General features: G+C 42.6%; 1 protein-coding gene and 1 pseudogene across 2 annotated transcripts; one reads left to right on the forward strand and one right to left on the reverse strand.

The window, feature by feature from the left end:
- Positions 1 to 2,616, reverse strand: LOC104002021 (profilin-1-like; annotated as a pseudogene).
- Positions 251 to 23,329, forward strand: LOC107973016 (neuroblastoma breakpoint family member 15). Of its 2 annotated transcripts, XM_063815111.1 has the most exons (17): positions 251 to 338; positions 2,591 to 3,057; positions 4,840 to 4,945; positions 5,781 to 5,995; positions 7,033 to 7,105; positions 7,569 to 7,774; positions 9,062 to 9,113; positions 11,086 to 11,169; positions 13,013 to 13,176; positions 14,219 to 14,270; positions 14,903 to 15,075; positions 15,795 to 15,846; positions 16,444 to 16,616; positions 17,326 to 17,377; positions 18,012 to 18,184; positions 18,899 to 19,007; positions 19,617 to 23,329. In XM_063815111.1, the coding sequence occupies exons 2-17, from the start codon at positions 2,883 to 2,885 to the stop codon at positions 19,858 to 19,860; spliced, it is 2,103 nt and encodes a 700-aa protein (XP_063671181.1). In that variant the 5' UTR covers positions 251 to 338; positions 2,591 to 2,882; the 3' UTR covers positions 19,861 to 23,329. The 2 variants fall into 2 exon arrangements, with proteins under 2 accessions (XP_063671181.1, XP_063671180.1); XM_063815110.1 differs by lacking the exons at positions 11,086 to 11,169; positions 13,013 to 13,176; positions 14,219 to 14,270.
- The last annotated feature ends 3,140 nt before the right edge of the window (positions 23,330 to 26,469 follow it).

Raw genomic sequence — 26,469 nt, forward strand, 5'->3', positions numbered from 1 at the left:
TCAGTACTGGGAACGCTGAAGGTGGGAGGCCATTTCATAACATTACTTGTTGATGAAATTGCCATGGATACCTTCTTTGCCCATCAGCAGGCCTAGCATCTTGGCAGTCATGGTGACAATGACGTTGAAGGTGGGGGCTCCACCGATGCTCTTCATACGAAGATCCGTGGTCAATTCCCCATCCTGCAGCAGTGAATCCAGGACCACAGTATATTTCTGGCCCCCCAGTGTCAGCCCATTCATGACAAAGCTTGACCAGTCTTTGCCAACCAGGACACCAACCTCAGCTGGCGTGATGTTGAGGAAGGTTTTCCCTGGGACGGCGACCCAGATGGAAGGTGGGTCCTTGTTGCCCACAATGGCCGTGTCCTAACAGGTCCCGTCCGCCACGAGGCTGTAGATGGAGGTGTCCACCTGGCCGTTGCGTTGCTGCAGGGGCTCCTCTGGTCGCTGCTGCTGGGGCCGCCTGGGCTGGTGGGTGGGGGAGGCGGAGAGCTCGACGCAGGTGCTGTCCTCCTCGCCACGACTCTGCTAGCTGTGCAGTAGCCCTCGCTCCGCCACTTAAAAAAGAAAATTATATATATATAAAATATATATACACGTGTTATATATATTGAATATTATGTATATACACGTATTATATATATACACGTATGTATATACACGTATATATATATTCGTGTGTGTGTATATAATATATATGTGTATACATGTATATATGTGTATATATATAATATATATATACACGTGTATATATATATTATATATATATATATATACGTGTGCCATGTTGCTTTGCTGCACCCATTAACTCGTCATTTACATTAGGTATATATCCTAATGCTATCCCTGCCCCAGCCCTCACCCCATGACAGGCCCTGGTGTGTGATGTTCCCCGCCCTGTGTCCAAGTGTTCTCATTGTTCAATTCCCACCCATGAGTGAGAACATGCTCGCACCGCCGCTTCTAAATGTTTTAAAAACAAAGACACCAATGCCCTTCATTGGGGAAATGAAAGACTTTCAAGTAAAACGATTTTGAGTGAAATAATATTTGTTGTTTTAAAAAGTTAATATTAACCACTCTCCATCATATATTGAAATTAACTTAAGATGTGAAAGTTAAAATTAGAAACCTTGTAAAGGAAAAATAGGAAATAGTTTCATGAACTTGACACAGGAAAATATTTCTTAGACTAGATACTGTAGCACTCACCACAATAAGAAATCAAGCGAATTGCACTTCATTTTTAAAAAGCTTCTCCTTATTATGTTGTTGTTTAACAACTTAAACGCTATCTCTAGACCAGGAACAATTATTTGCTATATAATACAGCAAAAAATATTTATGTATAAATGGACTCATTCAAAATATATAAAGAACTCCTATTACAAAGAAATTGACAAACAGCCCAGTATATCAATGAATATAAAAATTTGAGAAGATATTTTCCATAAGAAGATATCTAAATGAACATTAGGCATGAGAAAACCAAATTTTAGGATATCTCTACACACCTGGCATAGTTTAAAAGACTGAAAATATTAAGTGTGTGGGAATGTAGAGCAACTGGAAATGGCCTACATCTTTCATAGAAATGTAAAACAATACAAATACTTTGCAAAACTCTGTCCAACATTTTCTACCCATTCACCAAGCAACTCCATCCCTAGCTATAGATACCCAGGAAAACAAGTATGTATCTTCATAGAAATAATTGTATGAGAATATTCATAGTTACTTATGCCCATAGTTATCAAGTAAACCTGTCTCCCATCAGAAAAATGGATATCAAATTGTGTGATAATCATACAATCAATAGGATATTACTTGGCCAAAACAAAATGAAACAAGGGAAAAACACAATCAAACAAATGAGTGGCATATATACCCACCTGAGTAAAGAGAAGTCAACCAGGTGCGGTGGCTCACGCCTGTAATCCCAGCACTTTGGGAGGCCGAGGCGGCAGATCACGAGGTCAGGAGATCGAGACCATCCTGGCTAACACAGTGAAACCCCATCTCTACTAAAAATACAAAAAAAAAAAAAAAAGAAAAGAAAAGAAAAATTAGCCAGGCGTGGTGGCGGGCGCCTGTATTCCCAGCTACTTGGGAGTCCGAGGCAGGAGAATAGCGTGAACCTGGGAGGCAGAGCTTGCAGTGAGCCTAGATCGCGTCACTGCACTCCAGCCTGGGCGACAGAGTGAGACTCTGTCTCAAAAAAAAAAAAAAAAAAAAGTCAAAACAAGAGAACATACTAAATGATTCCATTTTTTTATTTATGACTTCATGACTACCATTAAGAAAATATAACCTGTTGGGAAACTGTTTCTGCCTTGATGATGTTGTACAGACAAGAAATAAACAGTGAGGAATATGCTTAGATGTATTGGGAAAGACACGGGTCTGTGGCATTGTCACAAGGGTACACGAATACTGAGAGTGAATGCTGAAGGAATGATCCCCATTGGTGGTGACCCTCAGGTGAGACTAGGGTGCCTGTGTTTCAGCAAAGCCTGGGCAATTGGAATGCAGGGCTCCTAAGATTCCGTGACACCCCCACCTTCTAATTCTGTTATTGCAACTGCAGACGGTTACCTGGCACGCTGGCCACATTCTACCTCACTCTTATCAGAGTCTGAGCTACTGGCAGTGCTTTCAGCTCTGAGTTCAGGCACCTCGAACCTTGTTTTTGTGGTGAAGGATCCTAAAGTGCTGTGGGGAGTGATCACATTTTTCACAACAGTAAGTTAAGAATTTCAGTTACTGACATCCCTCAGTCCTGATTAAACCTATTTGATTTCACCAGTTTTTAACCCATCATATGTTTGGGTTTCTTCTCCCCAGTCCCTGACTCCACCTCTTCTGCCACAAACGTCAGCATGGTGGTATCAGCCGGCCCTTTGTCCAGCGAGAAGGCAGAGATGAACATTCTAGAAATCAATGAGAAATTGCGCCCCCAGCTGGCAGAGAAGAAACAGCAGTTCAGAAACCTCCAAGAGAAATGTTTTGTAACTCAACTGGCCGGCTTCCTGGCCAAGGGACAGAAGAAATACAGTAAGATCTATAGGCTCACCATCACGAAAGTGATGAATGATGTCCTGTCTTCTCTCTGAGACACTAAATACTCTCTCCATCAAAAATAATTTCATCCTTCCTGTACTTCTAGGAAAACAGAAATGGGTATTTTAACATTTTGTCAAAGTTGGAAGACAGAGGTACCAAAGTAGCAACTTTCCATGTTTGCAATCAGGTGGGGGTGGGACTAGAGTTAAACTGCCATTTATTGATTTCTGACACAGGCACAGAATGACCTGTTTTCTCCAAGAGGCTCAATCGTGTTTTCAAGAATCCTCTCTGTACCATATAAGATCCTGCAGACAAATAACATCTAGTCTGTTGTTCTAAATGTCTGAGACTAGTGAACTTTTATTCAGTTCAAGTTTCTGTTGAGGCCCAACAGGCAAAGCTCTGTTCTAGTGACTCTGAGGGAAACTTGGTGATAGTAGCCAGTACCTGCTCTGAGGGGCTTCAAGAGGAGTCTACTCCTAATAGAACCTGTGCTGTCTATAAGTGACAGCATCAAGAGCAGGGAGTAGGGGCCGTGCATGGTGGCTCACTCCTGTAATCCCAGCACTTTGGGAGGCTGAGGCGGGCAGATCATGAGGTCAGGAGTTTGAGACCAGCCTGGGCAACATGGAGAAACCCCATCTCCACTAAAAATACAAAAAGTAGATGGGCGTGGTGGCAGGTGACTCTAATCACCCCTGCTCAGGAGGCTGAGGCAGGAGAATCCTTTGAACCCAGGAGGCTGAGGTTGCAGTGAGCCAAGATTTTGCCATTGCACTCCAGCCTGGGCGACAGGGCAAGACTGGTAAAAATAATCATAATAATAATAACGATGATAAATAAAAATAAGAATAAAAAGCAGAGAGTAGCTTGGTGAGAGTGAAGTCCTGCTTCCTGGGGCACAGAGTCTTGTTGCTAAAGAGGAAGAAAGATCGCACCCGAGAATGTGTGGAGATAGCAGTGCAGTGTACAGAGCAGAGACCGTGGGCCTGTCTCCTGGGCTCCATCCAAGTTGCTTGTCTTGTCTGTCTCTCAGTTTCCTCACCTGTTCAGAGGGTACTACAATAATACCTACCTCTGTAAATTGCTGCAATGAATTACATGAGCTATTTCTTGTCAATCTCCTAGAACATTTATTGGCACAGAGTAAACACTATCTATTAGTTCTTCATTCTGCTGTTTCTAAATTAACACAAACTTTATTAGCATTTGGGCATATTTCCTTCATGGCCTTATGGTGTTATGTGTCACTCTTTATGCTTCAGATATGATTCTTAAAATCATAACTGAAGATATGATTTAAAAATCAAAGATTTTAAAAATCTTTTGCATACTTGTCCTTGAAATTCCCAGTAAAAGGGAAACCATCAGTCCCATAGTCCTAGGGGCCTTCCCGACTGTACAAGAAATCACTACTTCATGCCCCAGTGCAGTGTTTTAGAGGAGAGACTGCAAGGCTTGGGAAAGTGGCCCCGCATTCAGAGTCAGACCTCAGGGACTGTGAATTCTGACTCCACTTCGTTGTGGTTGAATCATCTTGTCAACTTCCTTGATGTGCCCTTGAGGTTCTCTTTCTTCATCTCTAAATTTTGGAGGATCAGATGCCAGAAAGTCAGGAGACTGAAGAGTAAAGATGTGGAAATCCCTGTCTAGACCCTGGTACTGGGGAGAGTTTTGTCCTTGGGGTGGACCTGGCTCCTGCCCTATAGGCAATGACCACAGCAGCATGTCCAGCCTTCCACTGAGGCAGGCGTGTCTGTCTTTTCTCAGAATATGAAGAGTGCGAAGACCTCATAAAATCTATGCTGAGGAATGAGCGACGACAGTTCAAGGAGGAGAAGCTTGCGGAGCAGCTCAAGCAAGCTGAGGCGCTCAGGTGAGGGGACCCCATGGGGGCAGGCAGGGGGGCAGGTGTGTAAATCTCTGAAGTACAACAGCTCGGTGGGGAGAAGTAAGAACGAAGCTGGGCCAGGGGAAGGGCAGGAATTGCCATGGCAGGCTCGCAACACACAAGTATTTATCAAGCAGAGAAGAAGTATAATAAAAATGTATGGGTTGCAGTTGTTTCTCAGAGCCTTGTTTTCTCTTTTTCAAACAAGTAATTGTTGATGTGAAATTTACATAACACAAAATTAACCAAAGGAGTGTGAACCACACAGCAGCATTCAGTATACTCAAAATAGTGTGCCATCACCACCCCACTTACCCTTAGTGAGAATCACCTCGTGACTGACTGCGGCTTCTCATTCTTTCACTCAATCAATGTTGCCTTCTCGACCCTGTCATTCTTTTCTTCTTTCGTCTTTTCAATTCGCCCCATCTGCATCTGGCCTCATTTCTGTACATGGCTTTGTATCTAGTGGCCGCAAGATGCACTATATGTATTTTCACATGGAAATGTCCATGGCCAGAGTGAGGAACTGAAAGGATGTCTTTTTGAAACGGAATTAGGAAGACACCTACTTTTGTTTACAGAAGGGAAAGATGAATGGAACATCATCAAGGATCTTGCAGGAGCCCTCTCTGATACAGAGGAAGCCTGTAAACCATTTTCTTTTCTTTCTCTTGGCCACAGACATTCCTTTCAACATGTGCTGACCTTCTGCTTGAAGGTCTCCTTGAGGACATTGTCTCAGAAGTCTCTGTTGCAATATTTGAACGGATCACTCAACCCTTTCTACTCTTAAATTTTCTCTACCGTCTCACCTTAGGCAATATAAAGTCCTGGTTCACTCTCAGGAACGAGAGCTGACCCAGTTAAAGGAGAAGTTACGGGAAGGGAGAGATGCCTCCCGCTCATTGCATGAGCATCTCCAGGCCCTCCTCACTCCGGATGAGCCGGACAAGTCCCAGGGGCAGGACCTCCAAGAACAGCTGGCTGAGGGGTGTAGACTGGCACAGCAACTTGTCCAAAAGCTCAGCCCAGGTAAGGTGGCCATAGGCCCTGATGACCCAAAACCCCAGGCTTATGAGAGGCTCCAGACCTCCATACTTTCACAATGACAGTTGTATCAGTGGGGTTTTTTCCTGCTACACCTATGTGGCCATGACATGACCAGGACTTCCTGGGTAAGAACGGAGATGGGAAACCCATGGGTTTGGAGGTCACAGTATTGCAAGTGTCCCTCCTCCCTTGATGGAAGGTGGTCTTTGGAGTAAGAGGCAGCATCTGTCTAGTTTTAAAGGACAGGAAGGAGGCTGCGATGGGAGCAGGCTTGTTAGAGTGAAAAGAGCTCTGGACTAAGAATGAAGGTTCCCAGGCTGTCTTTTCAGCAATGTTCTTAGTAACTGTCAGAGAGTGAATGACTTGTCCTTCCTGAGTTTCTCTCTCTCCGTGGCAAATTGTCTCTTGCAAGGGTCTGAAGCATTCAAATGTGGGAACACTTACAACTGCTTTCCAAAATGAGATGAAGCCCCTCGCCGTGTGATGTTGGAGAAGGCACTTGATGTGGGGGCGTTTTGTGGTAGGAAGTGCTTCAGATTGGAGCACTCCCCATGGATAGAATGTCCCTGAATAACACAGCAGAAGCCACTTGGAGGCTTGAAATCTTCTGATGCATAGAGGACTGTGGGACAAGTTTGTCTGCTTCTAAGAGAAAGAATTAGGTTTGAAATGCGAACTGTGACAGGACACCAAGCCCGTGCCTGGGAATCAGATCTGGCAGGATTGGGGAGACAGCTGCCAACGTCCAGAGAGAGGCTACACAAGCCTCCAGTGATATGGGAAGCGAAAGGTCTTTTCAATATTTGGCCACATCTTGATGGTGGCCCTCCACATCAGAAATGCATTGCCTGATGGATCAGGAAACCATGCCAGGGCATTCTGTTAAAGATGAAACATGAGAGTTTTCAGTTGAACGGTGACCCATGCCTAGATGTTCATGTCTCTGTTGCACATTGAGCTGACTGTGCTTGCAGACTGTGAAGTGGGAAATATCTGAATGAACACTTCTGTATTTACAGAAAATGACAACGATGACGATGAAGATGTTCAAGTTGAGGTGGCTGAGAAAGTGCAGAAATCGTCTGCCCCCAGGTGACACTGAATACTCAGGAACAATTAATGGATGGTAACATATGAGGAATATCTAGGAGGCACACCCTCTCTGGCATCTATGATGGGCCAAAAACCCGCATTCGCTTGGCCACAGTATGTGAAATATAACCCAGCTTAGACACAGGGTGCGGCAGCTGTCATGTTTCTCTATGTGTGCCGAGTGTCATGTCTGCACTGTACAGGGATAGCTGAGTCTTCATCCTCCTCAGCTCCTATCTGTCCAGTGCAATGAACCCAGCTGCTCTCTTCCTCTCTGTTTCCCATGGCAGCCATGCTCTGTTGCAGAGAGAACAGGATTGCATGTTCCCTCTTAATGGGAACCTCCATTTTGCTTTCTGGGACCACTCTCTTAATGCCGCCTGTCAAAACCAGCTAGGACTCCCTGGGGTCCAATCCCTCTGTGTTTAATCTTCTGTCAACTCTGTCCCACCTGGCTCATCAGGGAGATGCAGAAGGCTGAAGAAAAGGAAGTCCCTGAGGACTCACTGGAGGAATGTGCCATCACTTGTTCAAATAGCCATGGCCCTTATGACTCCAACCAGCCACACAGGAAAACCAAAATCACATTTGAGGAAGACAAAGTCGACTCAACTCTCATTGGCTCATCCTCTCATGTTGAATGGGAGGATGCTGTACACATTATTCCAGGTAGCCTCTGTTTTCCTTGTGTCTCATACCTCTCTCTAGGCTGAGGAAGATAAACTCTGAAGACAGGCTCTATAAACACAAATTCATTTGAATAAAAAACTATGATGGGTTTCTAAACAGATATCAGGGAGTTTTTTTGTCCTTCTCAGCTAATGTCATGCCTTTGTCTGCCAGTCCCCAGTATCAAGTTACTCAACCCCAGGCAAGTGTGACAATCTCATAGTCACCTGAGTGCAGGAGGTGCACAGGCAGTATCTGTCAGGCCTCCTAGCTTCGATTCAGTATCTCTTGTCATCTGTGATTAAGTCATCTGTCCCTGAACAATGTCCATGGAGTTTCTATGCCTGTTTAAGGAAGCTGGCAGCCTTGCCTTTGTATTTGGAAATATTGTTCCCCAGGCTTCACTGCTCTCAGCTTTCATCTGGATCTCCTTTAAGTCAGCTTGCTTAGCTGCACAGTCACCCTGAAATCAGGACGGAAACTTTTCTTCTTTACTTTGCTGATATATTTCCATAAAGCAAGGCTGGACCCTGGTTTTCCACCCTGTCAATGCAATGGCTGATCCAATGTTTCTTTGTAGCATCGTGGATTTTTTTTTTTTTTTTTTTTTTGCGATGGAGTCTTGCTCTGTCACCCAGGCTGGAGTGCAGTGGCACCATCTTGGCTTGGTGCAACCTCTGCCTCCCAGATTCAAGTGATTCTCCTGCCTCAGCCTCCTGAGTTGCTGGGACCACAGGTGCACAACATCACATCTGGCTAATTTTTGTATTTTTAGTAGAGACAGGGTTTCCCCATATTGGCCAGGGCAGTCCTGAACTCATGACCTCAAATGATTCACCTGTCTTGGCCTCCCAAACCACAGATTCTTTTTAAAGCAAGAGTTGTTCAAATTTATCTGTCAGTCATGTTTCATGTATAGATGCCTCTAAACATTTAATGTCCATGTTACCTGGTGATATAAGTCCGTATTGCAGCAACAGTCTTAGAAAATTGTTTGACCAATTTTTGGAGATTTTTTTGGGGAAAAAATTTTGTTTAACTTTGACTCAGGCAGGGAATATGGCATTATGGTCTACACGTAGAGGGAGATTTTGGCCTGTGGGTCTGGAAAGCAGGGTCATCTAATTCTCACCAAAGTTAATCTAGGACACCCTAGAATATTCCTGTCAGAATCCTTATTCTTGCACTGAGAATAGTTATGTCCTTGTGCTGTGACTGGACAGTGATTTGTTCATATGTGAAGTATGAATTGCTTAATGTGACCTGCTTCTCTGAATTTATTTACAGAAAATGAAAGTGATGATGAGGAAGAGGAAGAAAAAGGGCCAGTGTCTCCCAGGTAATGTTGTGGAATTGTTGGCTGTTAATTCAGTAGTGACATCTGGAGATGGTAAATTTAGGGAAAATGAGGAAGTGATGAATAGAACTATTGCTTCCATTCACCCAGCTACAAATTGTGCTGATTTACAATGTTGTATGTTATTTGTGGCACTTGTATTGGTTTTAATTTCATAGTCCTCTCAAGATAGGAACTTGCCATCAGATGAGCCAGGTGAACTAGCCAAACAGGGTTTTCTTATTGATCTTTTCAAAAAACCAGCCCTGGATTCATTGATTTTTTGAAGGGTTTTTTGTGTCTCTATCTCCTTTAGTTCTGCTCTGATCTTAGTTACTTCTTGTCTTCTGCTAGCTTTTGAATTTGTTTGCTTTGCTTCTCTAGTTATTTTAATTGTGATGTTAGGGTGTCAATTTTAGATCTTTTCTGCTTTCTCTTGTGGGCATTTAGTGCTATAATTTTCCCTCTACACATTGCTTTAAATGTGTCCCAGAGATTCTGGTATGTTGTGTCTTTGTTCTCATTGGTTTCGAAGAACATCTTTATCTCTGCCTTCATTTTGTTATTTTCCCAGTAGTCATTCAGGAGCAGGTTGTTCAGTTTCCATGTAGTTGTGTGGTTTTGAGTGAGTTTCTTAATCCTGAGTTCTAATTTGATTGCACTGTGGTCTGACAGTTTGTTGTGATTTCCATTCTTTTACATTTGCTGACGAGTGCTTTACCTCCAACTATGTGGTCAATTTTGGAATAAGTGTGATGTGGTGCTGAGAAGAATGTATATTCTGTTGATTTGGGGTGGAGAGTTCTGTAGATGTCTTTGAGGTCTGCTTGGTGGAGAGCTGAGTTCAAGTCCTGGATATCCTTGTTAAGCTTCTGTCTCATTGATCTGTCTAATATTGACAGTGGGGTGTTAAAGTCTCCCATGATGATTGTGTGGAGTCTAAATCTCTTTGTAGGTCTCTCAGGACTTGCTTTATGAATCTGGGTGCTCCTGTATAGGGTGCATATATATTTAGGATAGTTAACTCTTCTTGTTGAATTGATCCCTTTACCATTATGTAGTGGCCTTCTTTGTCTCTTTTGATCTTTGTTGGTTTAAAGTCTGTTTTATCAGAGACTAGGATTGCAACCCCTGCCTTTTTTTGTTTTCCATTTGCTTGGTAGATCTTCCTCCATCCCTTTATTTTGAGCCTATGTGTGTCTCTGCATGTGAGATGGGTTTCCTGAGTACAGCACACTGATGGGTCTTGACTCTTTATCCAATTTGCCATTCTGTGTTTTTTTAACTGGGGCATTTAGCCCATTTACATTTAAGGTTAATATTGTTATGTGTGAATTTGATCCTGTCGTTATGATGTTAGCTGGTTATTTCGCCCGTTAGTTGATGCAGTTTCTTCCTAGCATCAGTGGTCTTTACAGTTTGGCATGTTTTTGCAGTGGCTGGTACCGGTTGTTCCTTTCCATGTTTAGTGCTTCCTTTAGGAGCTCTTGTAAGGCAGGCCTGGTGGTGACAAAATCTCTCAGCATTTGCTTCTCTGTAAAGGATTTATTTCTCCTTCACTTATGAAGCTTAGTTTGGCTGGATATGAAATTCTGGGTTGAAAATTCTTTTCTTTAAGAATGTTGAAGATGCTGGAGAGGATGTGGAGAAATAGGAACACTTTTACACTGTTGGTGGGACTGTAAACTAGTTCAACGATTGTGGAAGGCAGTGTGGCAATTCCTCAGGGATCTAGAACTAGAAATACCATTTGACCCAGCCATCCCATTACTGGGTGTATACCCAAAGGATTATAAATCATGCTGCTGTAAAGACACATGCACACATATGTTTATTGCGGCACTATTCACAATAGCAAAGACTTGGAACCAAGCCAAATATCCAGCAATGATAGACTGGATTAAGAAAATATGGCACATATACACCATGGAATACTATGCAGCTATAAAAAATGATGAGTTCATGTCCTTTGTAGGGGCATGGATGAAGCTGGAAACCATCATTCTCAGCAAACTATTGCAAGGACAAAAAACCAAATATCGCATGTTCTTACTCACAGGTGGGAATTGAACAATGAGAACACATGGACACAGAAAGGGGAACATCACACACTGGGGCCTGTTGTAGGGTGGGGGTAGGGAGGAGGGGTAGCATTAGGAGATATACCTAATGTTAAATGATGAGTTAATGGGTGAAGCACACCAATGTGGACATGTATACATATGTAACTAACCTGCACGTTGTGCACATGTACCCTAAGACTTAAAGTATTAAAAAATATATATATATACATACACACAAAAAATAATAAAGGAAAACTATACATATGGAAAAAAAAAGAATGTTGAATATTGCTCCCACTCTCTTCTGGCTTGTAGGGTTTGTGCCAAGAGATCTGCTGCTAGTCTGATGGGCTTCCCTTTGTGGGTAATCCGACCTTTCTCTCTGGCTGCCCTTAGCATTTTTTCCTTCATTTCAACCTTGGTGAATCTGACAATTACGTGTTTTGGGGTTGCTCTTCTCGAGGAGTATCTTTATGGTGTTCTCTGTGTTTCCTGAATTTGAATGTTGGCCTTCCTTGCTAGGTTGGGGAAGTCCTCCTGGATAATATCCTGAAGAATGTTTCCCAGCTTGGTTCCATTCTCCCCGTCACTTTCAGTACACCAATCAAACGTAGATTTGGTCTTTCCACATAGTCCCATATTTATTGGAGGCTTGTTCATTTCTTTTTACTCTTTTTTCTCTAAACTTCTCTTCTCGCTTCATTTCACTAATTTGATCTTGAATCACTGATACCGTTTCTTGCACTTGATCGAATTGGCTACTGAAGCTTGTGCATGCATCACGTAGTTCTCGCGCCATGGTTTTCCGCTCCATCAGGTCATTTAAGGTCTTCTCTACACTGTTCATTCTGGTTAGCCATTCGTCTAATCTTTTTTCAAGGTTTTTAGCTTCCTTGCGATGAGTTCGCACATCCTCCTTTAGCTCAGAGAAGTTTGTTATTACCGACTTTCTGAAGCCTACTTCTGTCAGCTCATCAAAGTCATTCTCCATCCTGCTTTGTTCCATTGCTGGCGAGGAGCTGCGATCCTTTGGAGGAGAAGGGATGTCAGGTTTTTGGAATTTTCAGCTTTTGTGCTCTGGTTTCTCCCCACCTTTGTGGTTTTATCTACCCTTGGTCTTTGATGATGGCGACCTACAGATGGGGTTTTGGGGTGGATGTCTTTTTTGTTGATGTTGATGCTATTCCTTTCTGTGTGTTAGTTTTCCTTCTAACAGTCAGGTCCCTCAGCTTCAGGTCTTTTGGAGTTTGCTGGAAGTCCACTCCAGACCCTCAAACAGGGATTTCTTGGTGTTGCCTATTCTCTCCCATGTGTTTAAATCCAGGGAGAGGTGTATATATGCTTTCTTCCTATTTGTTGGTAGTATGTTGGCTAGTATTTTTGCAAGACAAGAAATTGAAAAAGTAAATATATTATATCAAAATATTGGGAAAATGGGGCCCTTAATACACAAGATCTGTGTCTGCACTGCATCAAGAACTCTCTTCACTTGAATGCTGCATGTAAAATTCAACCCAATTTATGCAAAGTAGTTGAAGCCCTGTGTCAGTTCTCTGTGCTGCAAGTCATGATGGTAGTTTACAGGGAGAGTCTGGGTGCCCTGAGTTGGCTCATCCGTGGCAAATGTACTGAGCACATGCTGCCCATTTTTGCTCTGTCCCCAGAGCAGTCACCCTCCACCCTGCATTTAGAAGGATAGTTTTATTTCTCTTGAAGGAAAAATGCCTTTGGTTTCTGTGACCACTCCATTCTGTCTCCCATCAGATCATCTGGGAGGTTTTGTTGTCTAATGTCTGTTGGTTAAATCTTCTATCATCCCTGTCCTGCCTGGCTCATCAGGAATCTGCAGGAGTCTGAAGAGGAGGAAGTCCCCCAGGAGTCCTGGGATGAAGGTTATTCGACTCTCTCAATGCCTCCCGAAATGTTGGCCTCGTACCAGTCTTACAGCAGCACATTTCACTCATTAGAGGAACAGCAAGTCTGCATGGCTGTTGACATAGGCAGTGAGTACTCCATTGTGAAGGTGATAAAGCTCCAGTTCATGGCCCAGGTAGACCCCATAATCTTCGGGCCTTGTGCCCCTGGTTGGGCTGAGAGTTGCCATCACTGCGGGCTAAACCTATATATCAATGTAGATTTCAGTCACTCTGGAGTCGAGTCTGAAGCACAGGCATGGGGTGGGTCAGTGAGCTTTGCTCTCTTCCTAGTCTCAGGCCATGCCCGTGCCAACCTGGACTGACTGTCACGACATTGAACTCAAGGCAGGTGTGGCAAACTCACACCAAACTATGCAGCACATGCCCAGGAGTTGTCCGTCAGATCAGCTCATCTGAATTAAATGTCTCTTGCCAGCTACAAAATTCCTTATGAGTTTTGTTCCCAAAGCATGTCTGTGTGGTTCTTTACCTGCCCAAGGCCAGTGTCACCCTTGTCTACATCTCAGTGAAAGATGTGACCCATGTTTCACTGAATTTATCCCCATTTTCTGTGTCTTCTAAGTTTGCTTGTTTTAGCTCATCTGTCCGTCATGTTCCTGGTATGTTTTCTAGATAAATGGCTGACTTTTCACCCACAAAAGCCATAATAGCTGATGCTTCTGTGTAGAACCAAGTTTCATTTTGACTCAAGAGCTGGTACATTGCACCCCTTCATCAAATCTCTGTGTCCACAATCTCATAAACTATCAAATTCTGGGTATTTGATGAGAGAAAGCTTAATATTGAAGTATCTCTCCTATGAGGTGTTAGAACTATTTGCCTACAATTTATTGGGGAAAAAATTGCTCATTTGTGTACACAAACCTAGGACAGAGCACATAGGGAAGATAACATTCCAAAACAGGGTAATTTTGCCCAAGGCTCATGAAAGAACTCAAGCCAGTTTTCTCAAGACTTGACCTCAGGCCTACTGGAATATTTCTCTCAAAGTCTCCTGTTCTCACACTGACAAGACTGATGTCCCTGTGTTAGGATTGGACAGAGGAATGTTTCCGTGTGCAAGGAAGAACTGCTTAATGTAAGAGGCCCCATCTGCATTTATTTGCAGGACATCGGTGGGATCAAGTGAAAAAGGAGGACCAAGAGGCAACAGGTCCCAGGCGAGTTTGAGAAATTGTGGACAGTTAATTTGATGTTGACACCTGGAGATGCCAAGTCCAGGGAAAACAGTACGTGCTGAAAATAATAATTTCATCTTGACAGACAAGTCTGAATTATGCCTACTAACATTGATTTTTGGTTCTCATTAGAGTAAATGTTTAGGTTTCCATTTCTTCCTACCCTTATCATTTACTAACCTAGTGAAGGTTGACCATACCTCAAATGCTGTATTCTCATGGTGACTGCAGGGAAACTTGAGCAAATTTTATGCAAAATTATAGAGGACATGCTTTTCATGATCACTGTTCACTGTGTGTCCTGAGAGCACAAATACAGAGTGTCCTTTGACTCCCTCATCAGTGTGTCACCTGGCCAATTCACTGAGCTCACTCTGTGTGTGTGTGTGTGTGTGTGTGTGTGTGTGTGTGTGTGTGTGTGTGTGTCTTTCTCTTTCATCCTTTTCTACCTGGCCCTTGTCTATCCCAACATAAAGGCAATAATTTGTTACCTCATTAATGGATCTGTCCTTTTTCTTTTCAAACTCTTCCTTACGTTAGCCATGAAATCTAGCTGGGGCTGTGTGGTTTCTGATTCCCCCTGGCTTATTCTTTACTTTTTCCCACTTTTCCAGGCTCAGCAGGGAGCTGCTGGAGGTAGTAGAGCCTGAAGTCTTGCAGGACTCACTGGATAGATGTTATTCAACTCCTTCAGTTTATCTTGGACTGACTGACTCATGCCAACCCTACAGAAGTGCCTTTTACGTATTGGAGCAACAGAGTGTTGGCTTGGCTGTTGACATGGATGGTGAGTACCTTTCTATGAAGGTGATAAGGATCCACTGAGTCTTCTGGTTAGGGTCATATTCCTACTGCAAGTGGCCCTTACTGAGCTGAGAGACGTCATTGCCACAGGGAGGACCTATAGGCACATGTAGGTTGAATGAAACTCTAGTTCCACTTGGAAGCCCAGACAAGGGATGGGTCAGTGAGCAGGGCTCTCTTCCTAGTCTCAGGCCATGCCTGTGGCACCCTAATCCTACTCTCAAGATGTTGGATCCGGGCAGATGTGACAAATTCACACAACTCTGATTTTGTCTCAATTTTGTAGATCTTGTAGATTTCATCCTTCACTCTAATTTCAGCGTCTAAAATCCTCGCTACCATGAACAATCTGAGTATTTGATGAGACAGGGCTGAATAGTGCAGTTTTTCTCCCAGCAACCATTTGGGGGCATTTGCTTTAAATCGATTGGAAAAATATGGCATAACCATTTGCACAAACTTGGGACAAATGATATTGGGATAACGATCTACCAGAATAGGGAATTTTACCCACAGTTTCTGGGACAAAAACCAAGGAATCTCTATCGTGATCAGCCTTCAGGCCTCCTGAAGAATATCTCTCACAGTGTCCTATTCTCATGCTGAGGAGCCTGAAGTCCCTGTGTGAGGATTAGACAGTGGATTGTTATGTGTGTAGGAGAACCAGCTTAATATGTCTGTCCATGTCTGAACTTATTGCAGAAATTGAAAAGTACCAAGAAGTGGAAGAAGACCAAGACCCATCATGCCCCAGGTAACTTTGAGCAATTATGGATGCTTCATTCTGTGTTGACACCTGGAGATGCCACGTCCAGGGAAAACAAGAGTGTGTTCAATTTCATGTTTTCAACGAAGGTTGAATTACTCCTACTGACATTGCTGTTGGTTTTCATTGCAGTAGATGTTTAGGTTTCCATTTCTTCCTCCCCTTATCATTTACTAACTTACTATAGGTTGACCATACCTCAAAGGCTGTATGGCAACTGCATGGAATCTTGAGCAAGTTTATGGAAAATTATTGAGCCCACTGTTTTCATGATCACTGTTCGCTGTGTGTCCCGAGGGCACTAACTCAGAGTGTCGTTTGACCCCTTCATCAGTGTGTCACCCAGCCAATTCGCTGAGCTCACTTTCTCCTCTCTCTCTCTCTCCCTCTCCCTGTCTTTCTCTTTCATTCTTTTCTACCTGGCCCTGGTCTATCCCAACATAAAGGCAATAATTCATTACCTCATTAATGGATCTGTCCTTTTTCTTTTTAAACAGTTCCTTATGTTAGCCATGAAATCTAGCTGGGGCTGTGTGGTTTCTGATTCCCCCCTGGCTTATTCTTTACTTTTTCCTACTTTTCCAGGCTCAGCAGGGAGCTGCTGGATGAGAAAGGGCCTGAAGTCTTGCAGGACTCACTGGATAGATGTTATTCGACTCCTTCAGGTTATCTTGAACTGCCTGACTTAGGCCAGCCCTACAGCAGTGCTGTTTACTCATTGGAGGAACAGTACCTTGGCTTGGCTCTTGACGTGGACAGTGAGTACCTTACTATGAAGGTGATAAGCCTCCACCTGGTCTTCCAGATAGGGGTGATATTCCTATTCCAAGTGGCCCTTACTGACCCGAGCGATGTCATTGCCGCAGGCAGGACCTATGGGCGCATATAGGTTGTAATGAAACTGTAGTCTCAGCTGGAAGCCTAGACATGAAATGGGTCAGTGAGCAAGGCTCTATTCCTAGTCTCCAGCCATGCCTGTGGCAACCTGAGCCCGCTCTCAGCACATTGGACCCAGGCAGATGTAAAAAATTCACAGAACTATGATTTGGACTCAAGGGTTTGTAGATTTCCTCCTTCATTCTAATTTCAGTGTCTAAAATTGTTGCATCCGTGAACCAGCTGGGCATTTGATGAGACAGGGCTGAATACTGCAGTTTTCCTCCTAGAAATCATCTGGGGCATTTTCTTTGAACTGATGGGAACAATAAGGCATAACTGTTTGCACAAACTTGGGATAAATGATTTTGGGATAACGATCTACCAGAATAGGGATATTTCACCCTTGGTTCTGAGATGCAAACCAAAGAATATCATGACCAGCTTTCAGGCCTCCTGAAGTATATCTCTCACATTGTCCTGTTCTCATGCTGAGGAGCCTGAGATCCCTGTGTGGGGATTAGACAGTGGACTGTTATGGGTGTAGGTGAATTGGCTTATTTTGTCTGTCCCTGTCTGAATGTATTGCAGGAATTAAAAAGGACCAAGAAGAGGAAGAAGACCAAGGCCCACCATGCCCCAGGTAACTGAGCAATTGTGAACAGCTACTTCTGTGTTGACATCTGGAGACTCCTGGTTCAGGGAAAACAGAGCGGGCTGACATTATCGATTACATCTTTTCAACCAAGCCTGAATTATTCCTACTAACATTGCTGTTGGTTTTCATTGCAGTAGATATTTAGGTTTCCATTTCTTCCTCCCCTTATCATTTACTAACCTACTGTAGGTGGACCAGACTTCAAAAACTGTATTCTCATGACGACTGCATGGAAACTTGAGCACATTTTATGGAAAATTATTGAGCACAGTCTTTTCATGATCACTGTATGCTGTGTGTCCTGAGGGCACTAACTCAGAGTGTCCTGTTACTCCCTCATCAGTGTGTCACCTGGACAATTCACTGAGCTCGTTCTCTCTCTCTCTCTCTCTGTGTGTGTGTGTGTGTGTGTGTGTGTGTGTCTATCTGTCTTTCTCTTTCATTCTATTCCATTTGGCCCTGTTCTGTCCCAACATGAAGGCAATAATTTGTTACCTCATTAATGGATCTATCCTTTTACTTTTTTAACCACTTCCTTATGCTACCCATGAAACCTAGTTGGGGCTCTGTTGTGTCTGATTTCCCCTGGCTTATTCTTTACTTTTTCCTCCTTCTCCAGGCTCAGCAGGGAGCTGCTGGAGGTAGTAGAGCCTGAAGTCTTGCAGGACTCAGTGGATAGATGTTATTCAACTCCTTCCAGTTGTCTTGAACAGCCTGACTCCTGCCAGCCCTATGGAAGTTCCTTTTATGCATTGGAGGAAAAGCATGTTGGCTTTTCTCTTGACGTGGGAGGTGAGTACCTTTCTATGAAGGTGATAAGGATCCACTGAGTCTTCCATATAAAGATCATATTCCTGCTCCAAGTGGCCATTACTGAGCTGAGAGATGTCATTGCTGCAGTGAGGACCTATAGGCACATGTAGGTTGAATGAAACTCTAGTTCTACCTGGAAGCCCAGACATGGGATGGGTCAGTGAGCATGGCTCTCTTCCTAGTCTCAGGCCATGCCTGTGGCACTCTGATTCTACTCTCATGACATTGGACCTGGGCAGATGTGACAAATTCAGAGAACTATGATTTTGACTCAAGGGTTTGTAGATTTCCTTTTTCACTCTAATTTCAGTGTCTGAAGTCCTCACAACCATGAACAATCTGAGTATTTGATGAGACAGGGCTAAATATTGCAGTTTTTCTCCTAGAAATCATTTGAGGGTATTTGCTTTAAATTGATTGGAAAAATATGGCATAACTGTTTGCACAAACTTGGGACAAATGATATTGGGATAACGATCTACTAGAATAGGGACATTTTACCCACAGTTTCTGGGAGAAAAACCGAGGAATTTCTATCATGACCAGCCTTCAGGCCTCCTGAAATATATCTCTCACAGTGTCCTATTCTTATGCTGAGGAGCCTGAGGTCCCTGTGTGAGGATTAGACAGTGGATTGTTATGTGTGTAGGGGAATCAGCTTAATGTGTCTGTCCATGTCTGAATTTATTGCAGAAATTGAAAAGAAGGGGAAGGGGAAGAAAAGAAGGGGAAGAAGATCCAAGAAGAAAAGAAGAAGGGGAAGAAAAGAAGGGGAAGAAGATCAAAACCCACCATGCCCCAGGTAACTTTCAGCAATTGTGGATGCTTAATTCTGTGTTAACACCTGGAGGCAACAGATTCAAGGAAACCAGAGTGTGGTTGATTTCATGTTTTCAACGAAGGCTGAATTACTCCTACTGTCATTGCTGTTGGTTTTCATTGCAGTAGATGTTCAGGTTTCCATTTCTTCCTCCCCTTATCATTTACTAACGTACCATAGGTTGACCATACTTCAAAAGCTGTACTCTCATGGCCACTGCATCGAATTTTGAGCATATTTTATGGAAAACTATTGAGCTCACTCTTTTCATGATCACAGTTTGCTGTGTGTCATGAGGGTACTAACTCAGAGTGTCCTTTTACTCCCTTACCAGTATGTCACCTGGCCAATTCACTAGCTCACTTTCTCTCTGTCTCTGTCTCTCTCTCTCTGTCTTTCTCTTTCATTGTTTTCTACCTGGCCCTGTTCTATCCCAACATAAAGGCAATAATTTTTTTTTTTTTTTACCTCATTAATGGATCTATCCTTTTTCTTTTCTAACCACTTCCTTATGTTACTTCTGAAATCTAGTGGGGCTCTGTGGTGTCTGATTTTCCCTGGCTGCTTCTTTAGTTTTGTCTCATTTTCCAGGCTTAACGGCGTGCTGATGGAAGTGGAGGAGCCTGAAGTCTTACAGGACTCACTGGATAGATGTTATTCGACTCCGTCAATGTACTTTGAACTACCTGACTCATTCCAGCACTACAGAAGTGTGTTTTACTCATTTGAGGAACAGCACATCAGCTTCGCCCTTTACGTGGACAATAGGTTTTTTACTTTGACGGTGACAAGTCTCCACGTGGTGTTCCAGATGGAAGTCATATTCCCACAATAAGCAGCCCTTACTAAGCCGAGAGATGTCATTCCTGCAGGCAGGACCTATAGGCACGTGAAGATTTGAATGAAACTATAGTTCCATTTGGAAGCCCAGACATAGGATGGGTCAGTGGGCATGGCTCTATTCCTATTCTCAGAGCATGCCAGTGGCAACCTGTGCTCAGTCTGAAGACAGTGGACCCACGTTAGGTGTGACACGTTCACATAACTGTGCAGCACATGCCGGAAGCGATCAGTCAGACATTTTAATTTGAACCACGTATCTCTGGGTAGCTACAAAATTCCTCAGGGATTTCATTTTGCAGGCATGTCTCTGAGCTTCTATGCCTGCTCAAGGTCAGTGTCATCTTTGTGTTTAGCTCATCCAAAGGTGTTACCCTGGTTTCAATGAACCTAACCTCATTCTTTGTGTCTTCAGTGTTGGCTTGTTTTAGCTGATCCATCTGTAACACAGGAGGGATCCTTGGCTGAGGATTGTATTTCAGAACCACCAACTGCTCTTGACAATTGTTAACCCGCTAGGCTCCTTTGGTTAGAGAAGCCACAGTCCTTCAGCCTCCAATTGGTGTCATTACTTAGGAAGACCATAGCTAGATGGACAAACAGCATTGAGAGGCCTTAGCCCTGCTCCTCTCAATTCCATCCTGTAGAGAACAGGAGTCAGGAGCCGCTGGCAGGAAACAACATGTCACCCAGGACTCTGCCGGTGCAGAATATGAACAATGCCATGTTCTTGCAGAAAACGCTTAGCCTGAGTTTCATAGGAGGTAATCACCAGACAACTGCAGAATGTAGAACACTCAGCAGGACAACTGACCTGTCTCCTTCACATAGTCCATATCACCACAAATCACACAACAAAAAGGAGAAGAGATATTTTGGGTTCAAAAAAAGTAAAAAGATAATGTAGCTGCATTTCTTTAGTTATTTTGAACCCCAAATATTTCCTCATCTTTTTGTTGTTGTCATGGATGGTGGTGACATGGACTTGTTTATAGAGGACAGGTCAGCTGTCTGGCTCAATGATCTACATTCTGAAGTTGTCTGAAAATGTCTTCATGATTAAATTCAGCCTAAACGTTTTGCCGGGAACACTGCAGAGACAATGCTGTGAGTTTCCAACCTCAGCCCATCTGCGGGCAGAGAAGGTCTAGTTTGTCCATCACCATTATGATATCAGGACTGGTTACTTGGTTAAGGAGGGGTCTAGGAGATCTGTCCCTTTTAGAGACACCCTACTTATAATGAAGTACTTGGGAAAGCGGTTTTCAAGAGTATAAATATCCTGTATTCTAATGATCATCCTCTAAACATTTTATCATTTATTAATCCTCCCTCCCTGTGTCTATTATGATATTCATATCTCTACGCTGGAAATTTTGGGTCTCAATTTTTACTGTGCCTTTGTTTTTACTAGTGTCTGCTGTTGCAAAAAGAAGAAAACATTCTCTGCCTGAGTTTTAATTTTTGTCTGAAGTTAATTTTAATCTATACAATTAAAACCTTTTGCCTATCACTCGGGACTTTTGGATTGTTTTTTACATTCAGTGTTATAATATTTGATTATGCTGATTGGTTTTGGTGGGTACTGATGCGAATTAATAAAAACATTTCATTTCCATGTTTATTTTCTAATCTCTTCCACATTGTAGGCTATGTTTACCACACGTAGCAGAATGTATTTACATTTCTTGGTTCTAGTCATTTGTATTCTTCGTGAGTGTGAGTGTGTGTGTGTGTGTGTGTCTGTGTGTGTGTCTGTGTGTGCCTTTGGCATTTAGGAAGGGTTGTATAGCTCATGTTAAATATTGCACTAAAAATGTTTTCGATGGTTTTCCTCCCTTTGAACTAGACACACTTCTAATATTTGGTTTATAGTTTTAAATTATAACTTTCAGCATCAAATATTTCCATACAACAGTCAATTACATGATGTGTTTTCTTTTTCCTACCTCCTTTACCTGCCACTTCTCATAATAGTATTTGAACCTAAACATATACCGGTGACATTCTGTGATTATCATCTTGCCCCTACCTTGGTTTTTGGTTTAGATCCACAATGAAATATATTAACGCTCATGAGCTATTCAAAAGTGAATGTCACAGTCATCACTTGCTGAGTGGTACTCATCCTTAACAGAGTCCTCATGAGGGAATCAGGTCTCGCTGAGTTTAGCATGTTTAATAATCTTTTCTCACGGTCTTGATACATGAATCGCATTACTAGATATAAGGTGCTTGTCCAAAATGATTTTTCTGGAGTTTTTAGGAGATATTGTCTTCCTTGGGGGACATACATGGTGTATGTTCTCATTGTGGGATTCTATTTTGTTCTACCAGGACCTCTTAATTTCTGCCAGTTACTTCATTCATTTGTGCTCTTCACCATGAGTCTCCAGAGGATACTTCCATGGTCCGTGCCTCTCCATCTCCCAGCAATTCTGTGTTTCCAAGATTGGCACCTCTGGTCCTCTGCACGGTGAAGCCCCTTCCTTTCAATTCCCCAGTAGCCAGTGCTCTAATCCACCAGGTCTCAGGCATGATCTATTTTTCTCCACACTCACTTTCTGAAGATAGTTTTACCTGGGTTCTATCATGAACAGGCCCTCCCTGCTGTCCTGGCCTCTATTTGCATAGTGTTTCCTGCTCCCTCTGCCATCGTGTGGCTCCCAGACCTGGCTAAAGAAAATCACCTGAGGGCCACAGTGTTCCCTAGCCCTGGTGTTTAGGGGCAGGATTATGGGTGAGATTTTTGGGTCTCTAAGTTGACCCCTACGGCTCTGAAGTGTATGTTGAGAAATTCAGCTGTTATCATCCTAGGTGGACTTGCTCCCTCCTATCCTCCTACTTCAAATGCAGAACTTCAATCATTTACAAAAGAAGACTGAATCGTATAATAGAACACACCCTTATTCATTGGCTGGCTTCACCAATCATCTCATGGCTGAACTTGTAAAAATACAATCTTAGCCACATACCTATGAAATGTATATGTGTGTGTATATATATACATGAATTTGCTTCTGAGATTATGGAGGCTGAAATTCCCAAGATGGAAGGAAAGCTGGATATCCAGGAAAGCATTTGTTTCCCATTAGGCCTCTTAATTCTCTCCTGGCCCTTGATTGATTGCATGAGGCCCACCCCTATTAAGGAGGGCAATCTGCTTCACTTAGTCTGCCCATCCCAATGTTAATCGTATCTGAAAGACTCTCTGGAACACAACCAGAATCATGTTTGACCAAATGTCCTGGCACCCTGGTGCTCGGTCACAGTGACAAGTACAAGTAACTATCACACATGCCCTTTGTCATATTGGTGATTTCCACTGTTTTTCTCCCAAACTGCAGCTTATATTTGTTCTCTTAATACTGTTGAGCAAAAACTTTTAATTTTTATAAAGTCGAATTTATCAATGTTTTCTTTAATGGTTTGTGTTTATTGATAATAAAGAACACTTTGCCTAACTCTGTGTCATGAAGATTTTGTCTTATATTTTCTGCTATACTTTTTCTAGTTTTATAGTTTATATTTAGTTGCATAATCCATTTTGAGTTAGTTTTTGAGTTAGTATTGAGGTTCAGGTGAATTTTTTTCCTTTGGGGATATGCATGTCCAGTTGTTTCTACACAATTTGTTGACAAGAGAATGCCTTCTCCATTGAATCATATTTGCACCTTTGTCAATCCATTGGGTGTTTGAGACTGGTGAGAGGACTGTCCTGGTGTTTGTGTGGACAGAGAGACAGGGCATGAAGTAGGGTGGTTCTTATGGGAAAAATTAAGGAAGACACATTTTTCCATGAGGAATAGGAAATCCCCAGGCACAATTGGGGTACCCTCTACCAGCATGTTGTAGCACACTCATCTCTGCTCTACCTGTCCTGCTGCAAAAGCTTGGGTGTGCATAGACACTGAGGTTGAGTGGTGTCTTTGGGCACTTCTGAGCATTGACACCAAAGTTCCAGCATCAAATCTTAGAATATCAAGCAGCCAGATGGATCACCTGAGGTCAGGAGTTCATGACCAGCCTGACTAGCATGGTGAAACCCCATCTCTACTAAATACAAAAAAATTAGCCAGGCATGATGGTGCATGCCTGTAATCTGAGCTACTTGGGAGGCTGAGACAGGAGAATCGCTTGTGTACCTGGGAGGTGGAGGTTGCAGTGAGCTGAGATCACACCATTGCACTCCAGCCTGGGCAATGGGAGCGAAACTCCATCCCCCACCCCCCCAAAAAAAATAAATAAAAATAAAAGAATATCAAGCAGCCAAAGAAGCAGGAAAACATGACACATAATGAAGAATCTAATAATCTAGTTGAAATTGACAGACATGTTGGAAATAGAAGAAAAGGACATTAGAGCAGCTAGTATAATTGTATTTTAATTAAATGGGGAGGTTGAAGATTTTTTAAATATCAAATTCTGTAGATAAGAACTCTGATTTACATTCTGAAATGGAAGAAGGCAGTGGATTAAACATTGCAGAAGAGAAGATTATTGAACTAGAAGGAATAGAAGTTGAAACTAACATAAATGAAACACACAGTAACAAATGACTTGAAAACATAAAAAGACCATCAACATCAAAACTTTAAACCCCCTAGTATAGGGCTAAATGGAATCCCTGAAGGGCAGGTAGTGGAGAAGAGAGACAAAGATATTTAAAACATACTGGATGAAAGATTTAGAAGCTCCATGGAAACCATAAACTTCAAATATTACAGAAATATGATTATTCTAAGAACAAGAAACATGAAGAAAACTTCACCAAGGAACGCCTTAATCAAATCCATCAAAACCAGTGATAAAAAGGAAATCCTAAAAGGAATTAAAAGGGAAAGAACATGTTACATACAGAGCACTAAATATAAGGATGGCATAAGATTTCTCATACAAACAAGAAGTTTGCAATAGAGTACTTAAAAAAAGGAAAACTGTCACCTACAATTCTACACCTGGCCAAATTATCTTTTAAAAATAAACATGAGAAAAAGTATTTTTGAACAGAAAACAAAATGATCTCAATTTGCAGATGGTGTGATCCTATGCATAGAAAATCCCAAATAATACCTACAGATGCAAATACACATACATGCACAGAGGCCAGACACACACACACACACACTCACATACACACACTACTAGAGTTAATAAGCGAATTCAGCAAACTTTCAGCAAACAATCAGTTGTGTTAGCAATGAACAATCTGAGAAGAAAATTGACACAATGATTTCATTTATAATAGCACTTGTAAGAATAATATGCCTGGGAATAAATTTGTTCAAGAAGGTGCAGTACTTGTACACAGACAACTACAGAACATTGCTCGAGGAGATTCAGGAAGACCTAAATCAATGGACAGACATCTTGTGTCCATGGGTTGGAAGTTGTAACATGGTTAAGACAAAAATACAACTCAAAGCAACCCACAGATTCAATACAATCCTATCAAAAAGTGGCCTTTTTTACAGGAATGCCTGAGAAGAACTTCATATTCCTAAAAAATAGTGTGTCCCCCCAAAACAAAAGCAATCTTGAAATGCAAGAAGGAACATTTTCTATACCAAAGGTCTTTAACTGCTCTAAGCAGTACTTGGTAGTCTTCAATATGTAGGCTTTCACATCTCTTTTTTTCTTCTTTTGTTTCTGCACAGGATCTCACTCTTTCACCCAGGCTGGAGTACAGTGGCACAATCACAGCTCACTGAAGCATGGAATTCTCAGGCCTATGACATCCTAGGGCCTCATCCACTGATTCCTGGGACTACAGGCTCACACCACCACACCTGGATAATGTTTCTGATTTTCAGTAGAGATGAGGGCTCACTATGTTGCCTAGGCTAGTTTCAAGCTTCTGAGATCAAGCAACCCTCCTGCCACAGCCTTCCAAATTGGTGGGATTTGAAGCCAAGCCTGGCTGGCTTTCACATCTTTTCTATGTAGTTTATATTTCTTGATGCCATTGAGAGCCTGGCTGGCTTTCACATGTTTGCTATGTCGTTTATATTTCTTGATGTTATTGTAAATGTTTATTAAAGGAATCTTTTAAAAACTTTGTTTTGGCCAGGCGCGGTGGTCCACGCCTGTAATCCTAGCAGTTTGGGAGGCCGAGGTGGGTGGATCATGAGGTCAGTAGATCGAGACCATCCTGGCTAACATGGTGAAACCCCATTTCTACTAAAAATACAAAAAAAAATTAGCCGGGCGTGGTGGCGGGCGCCTGTAGTCCCAGGTACTTGGGAGGCTGAAGCAGGAGAATGGTGTGAACCTGGGAGGTGGAGCTTGCAGTGAGCCAAGATAGTGCCACTGCACTCCAGTCTGGGAGACAGAGTGAGACTCTGTCTCAAAAAAAAATTGTATTAAAATTATATATTTAAGGAATTACATATATATTTATATATATACATAATACATATCCTTAAACTATATATATTTAAGGAATACAACCTGAGGACTACATATACATATACATAATGAACTAATGCCTACTAGGTGAGGGGCTGCCTTGTGAGCAAACCCAAGGTCCCTGGCTTATGAAGCCTTTGTCTAGAAGGATGGAGGGATCAGCAAGTGGGCACATGGCAGGTTCTGTCTTTGGTGC

This window comes from Pan troglodytes, chromosome 1, assembly GCF_028858775.2.
Source record: "Pan troglodytes isolate AG18354 chromosome 1, NHGRI_mPanTro3-v2.0_pri, whole genome shotgun sequence".
NCBI lineage: Eukaryota > Metazoa > Chordata > Mammalia > Primates > Hominidae > Pan > Pan troglodytes.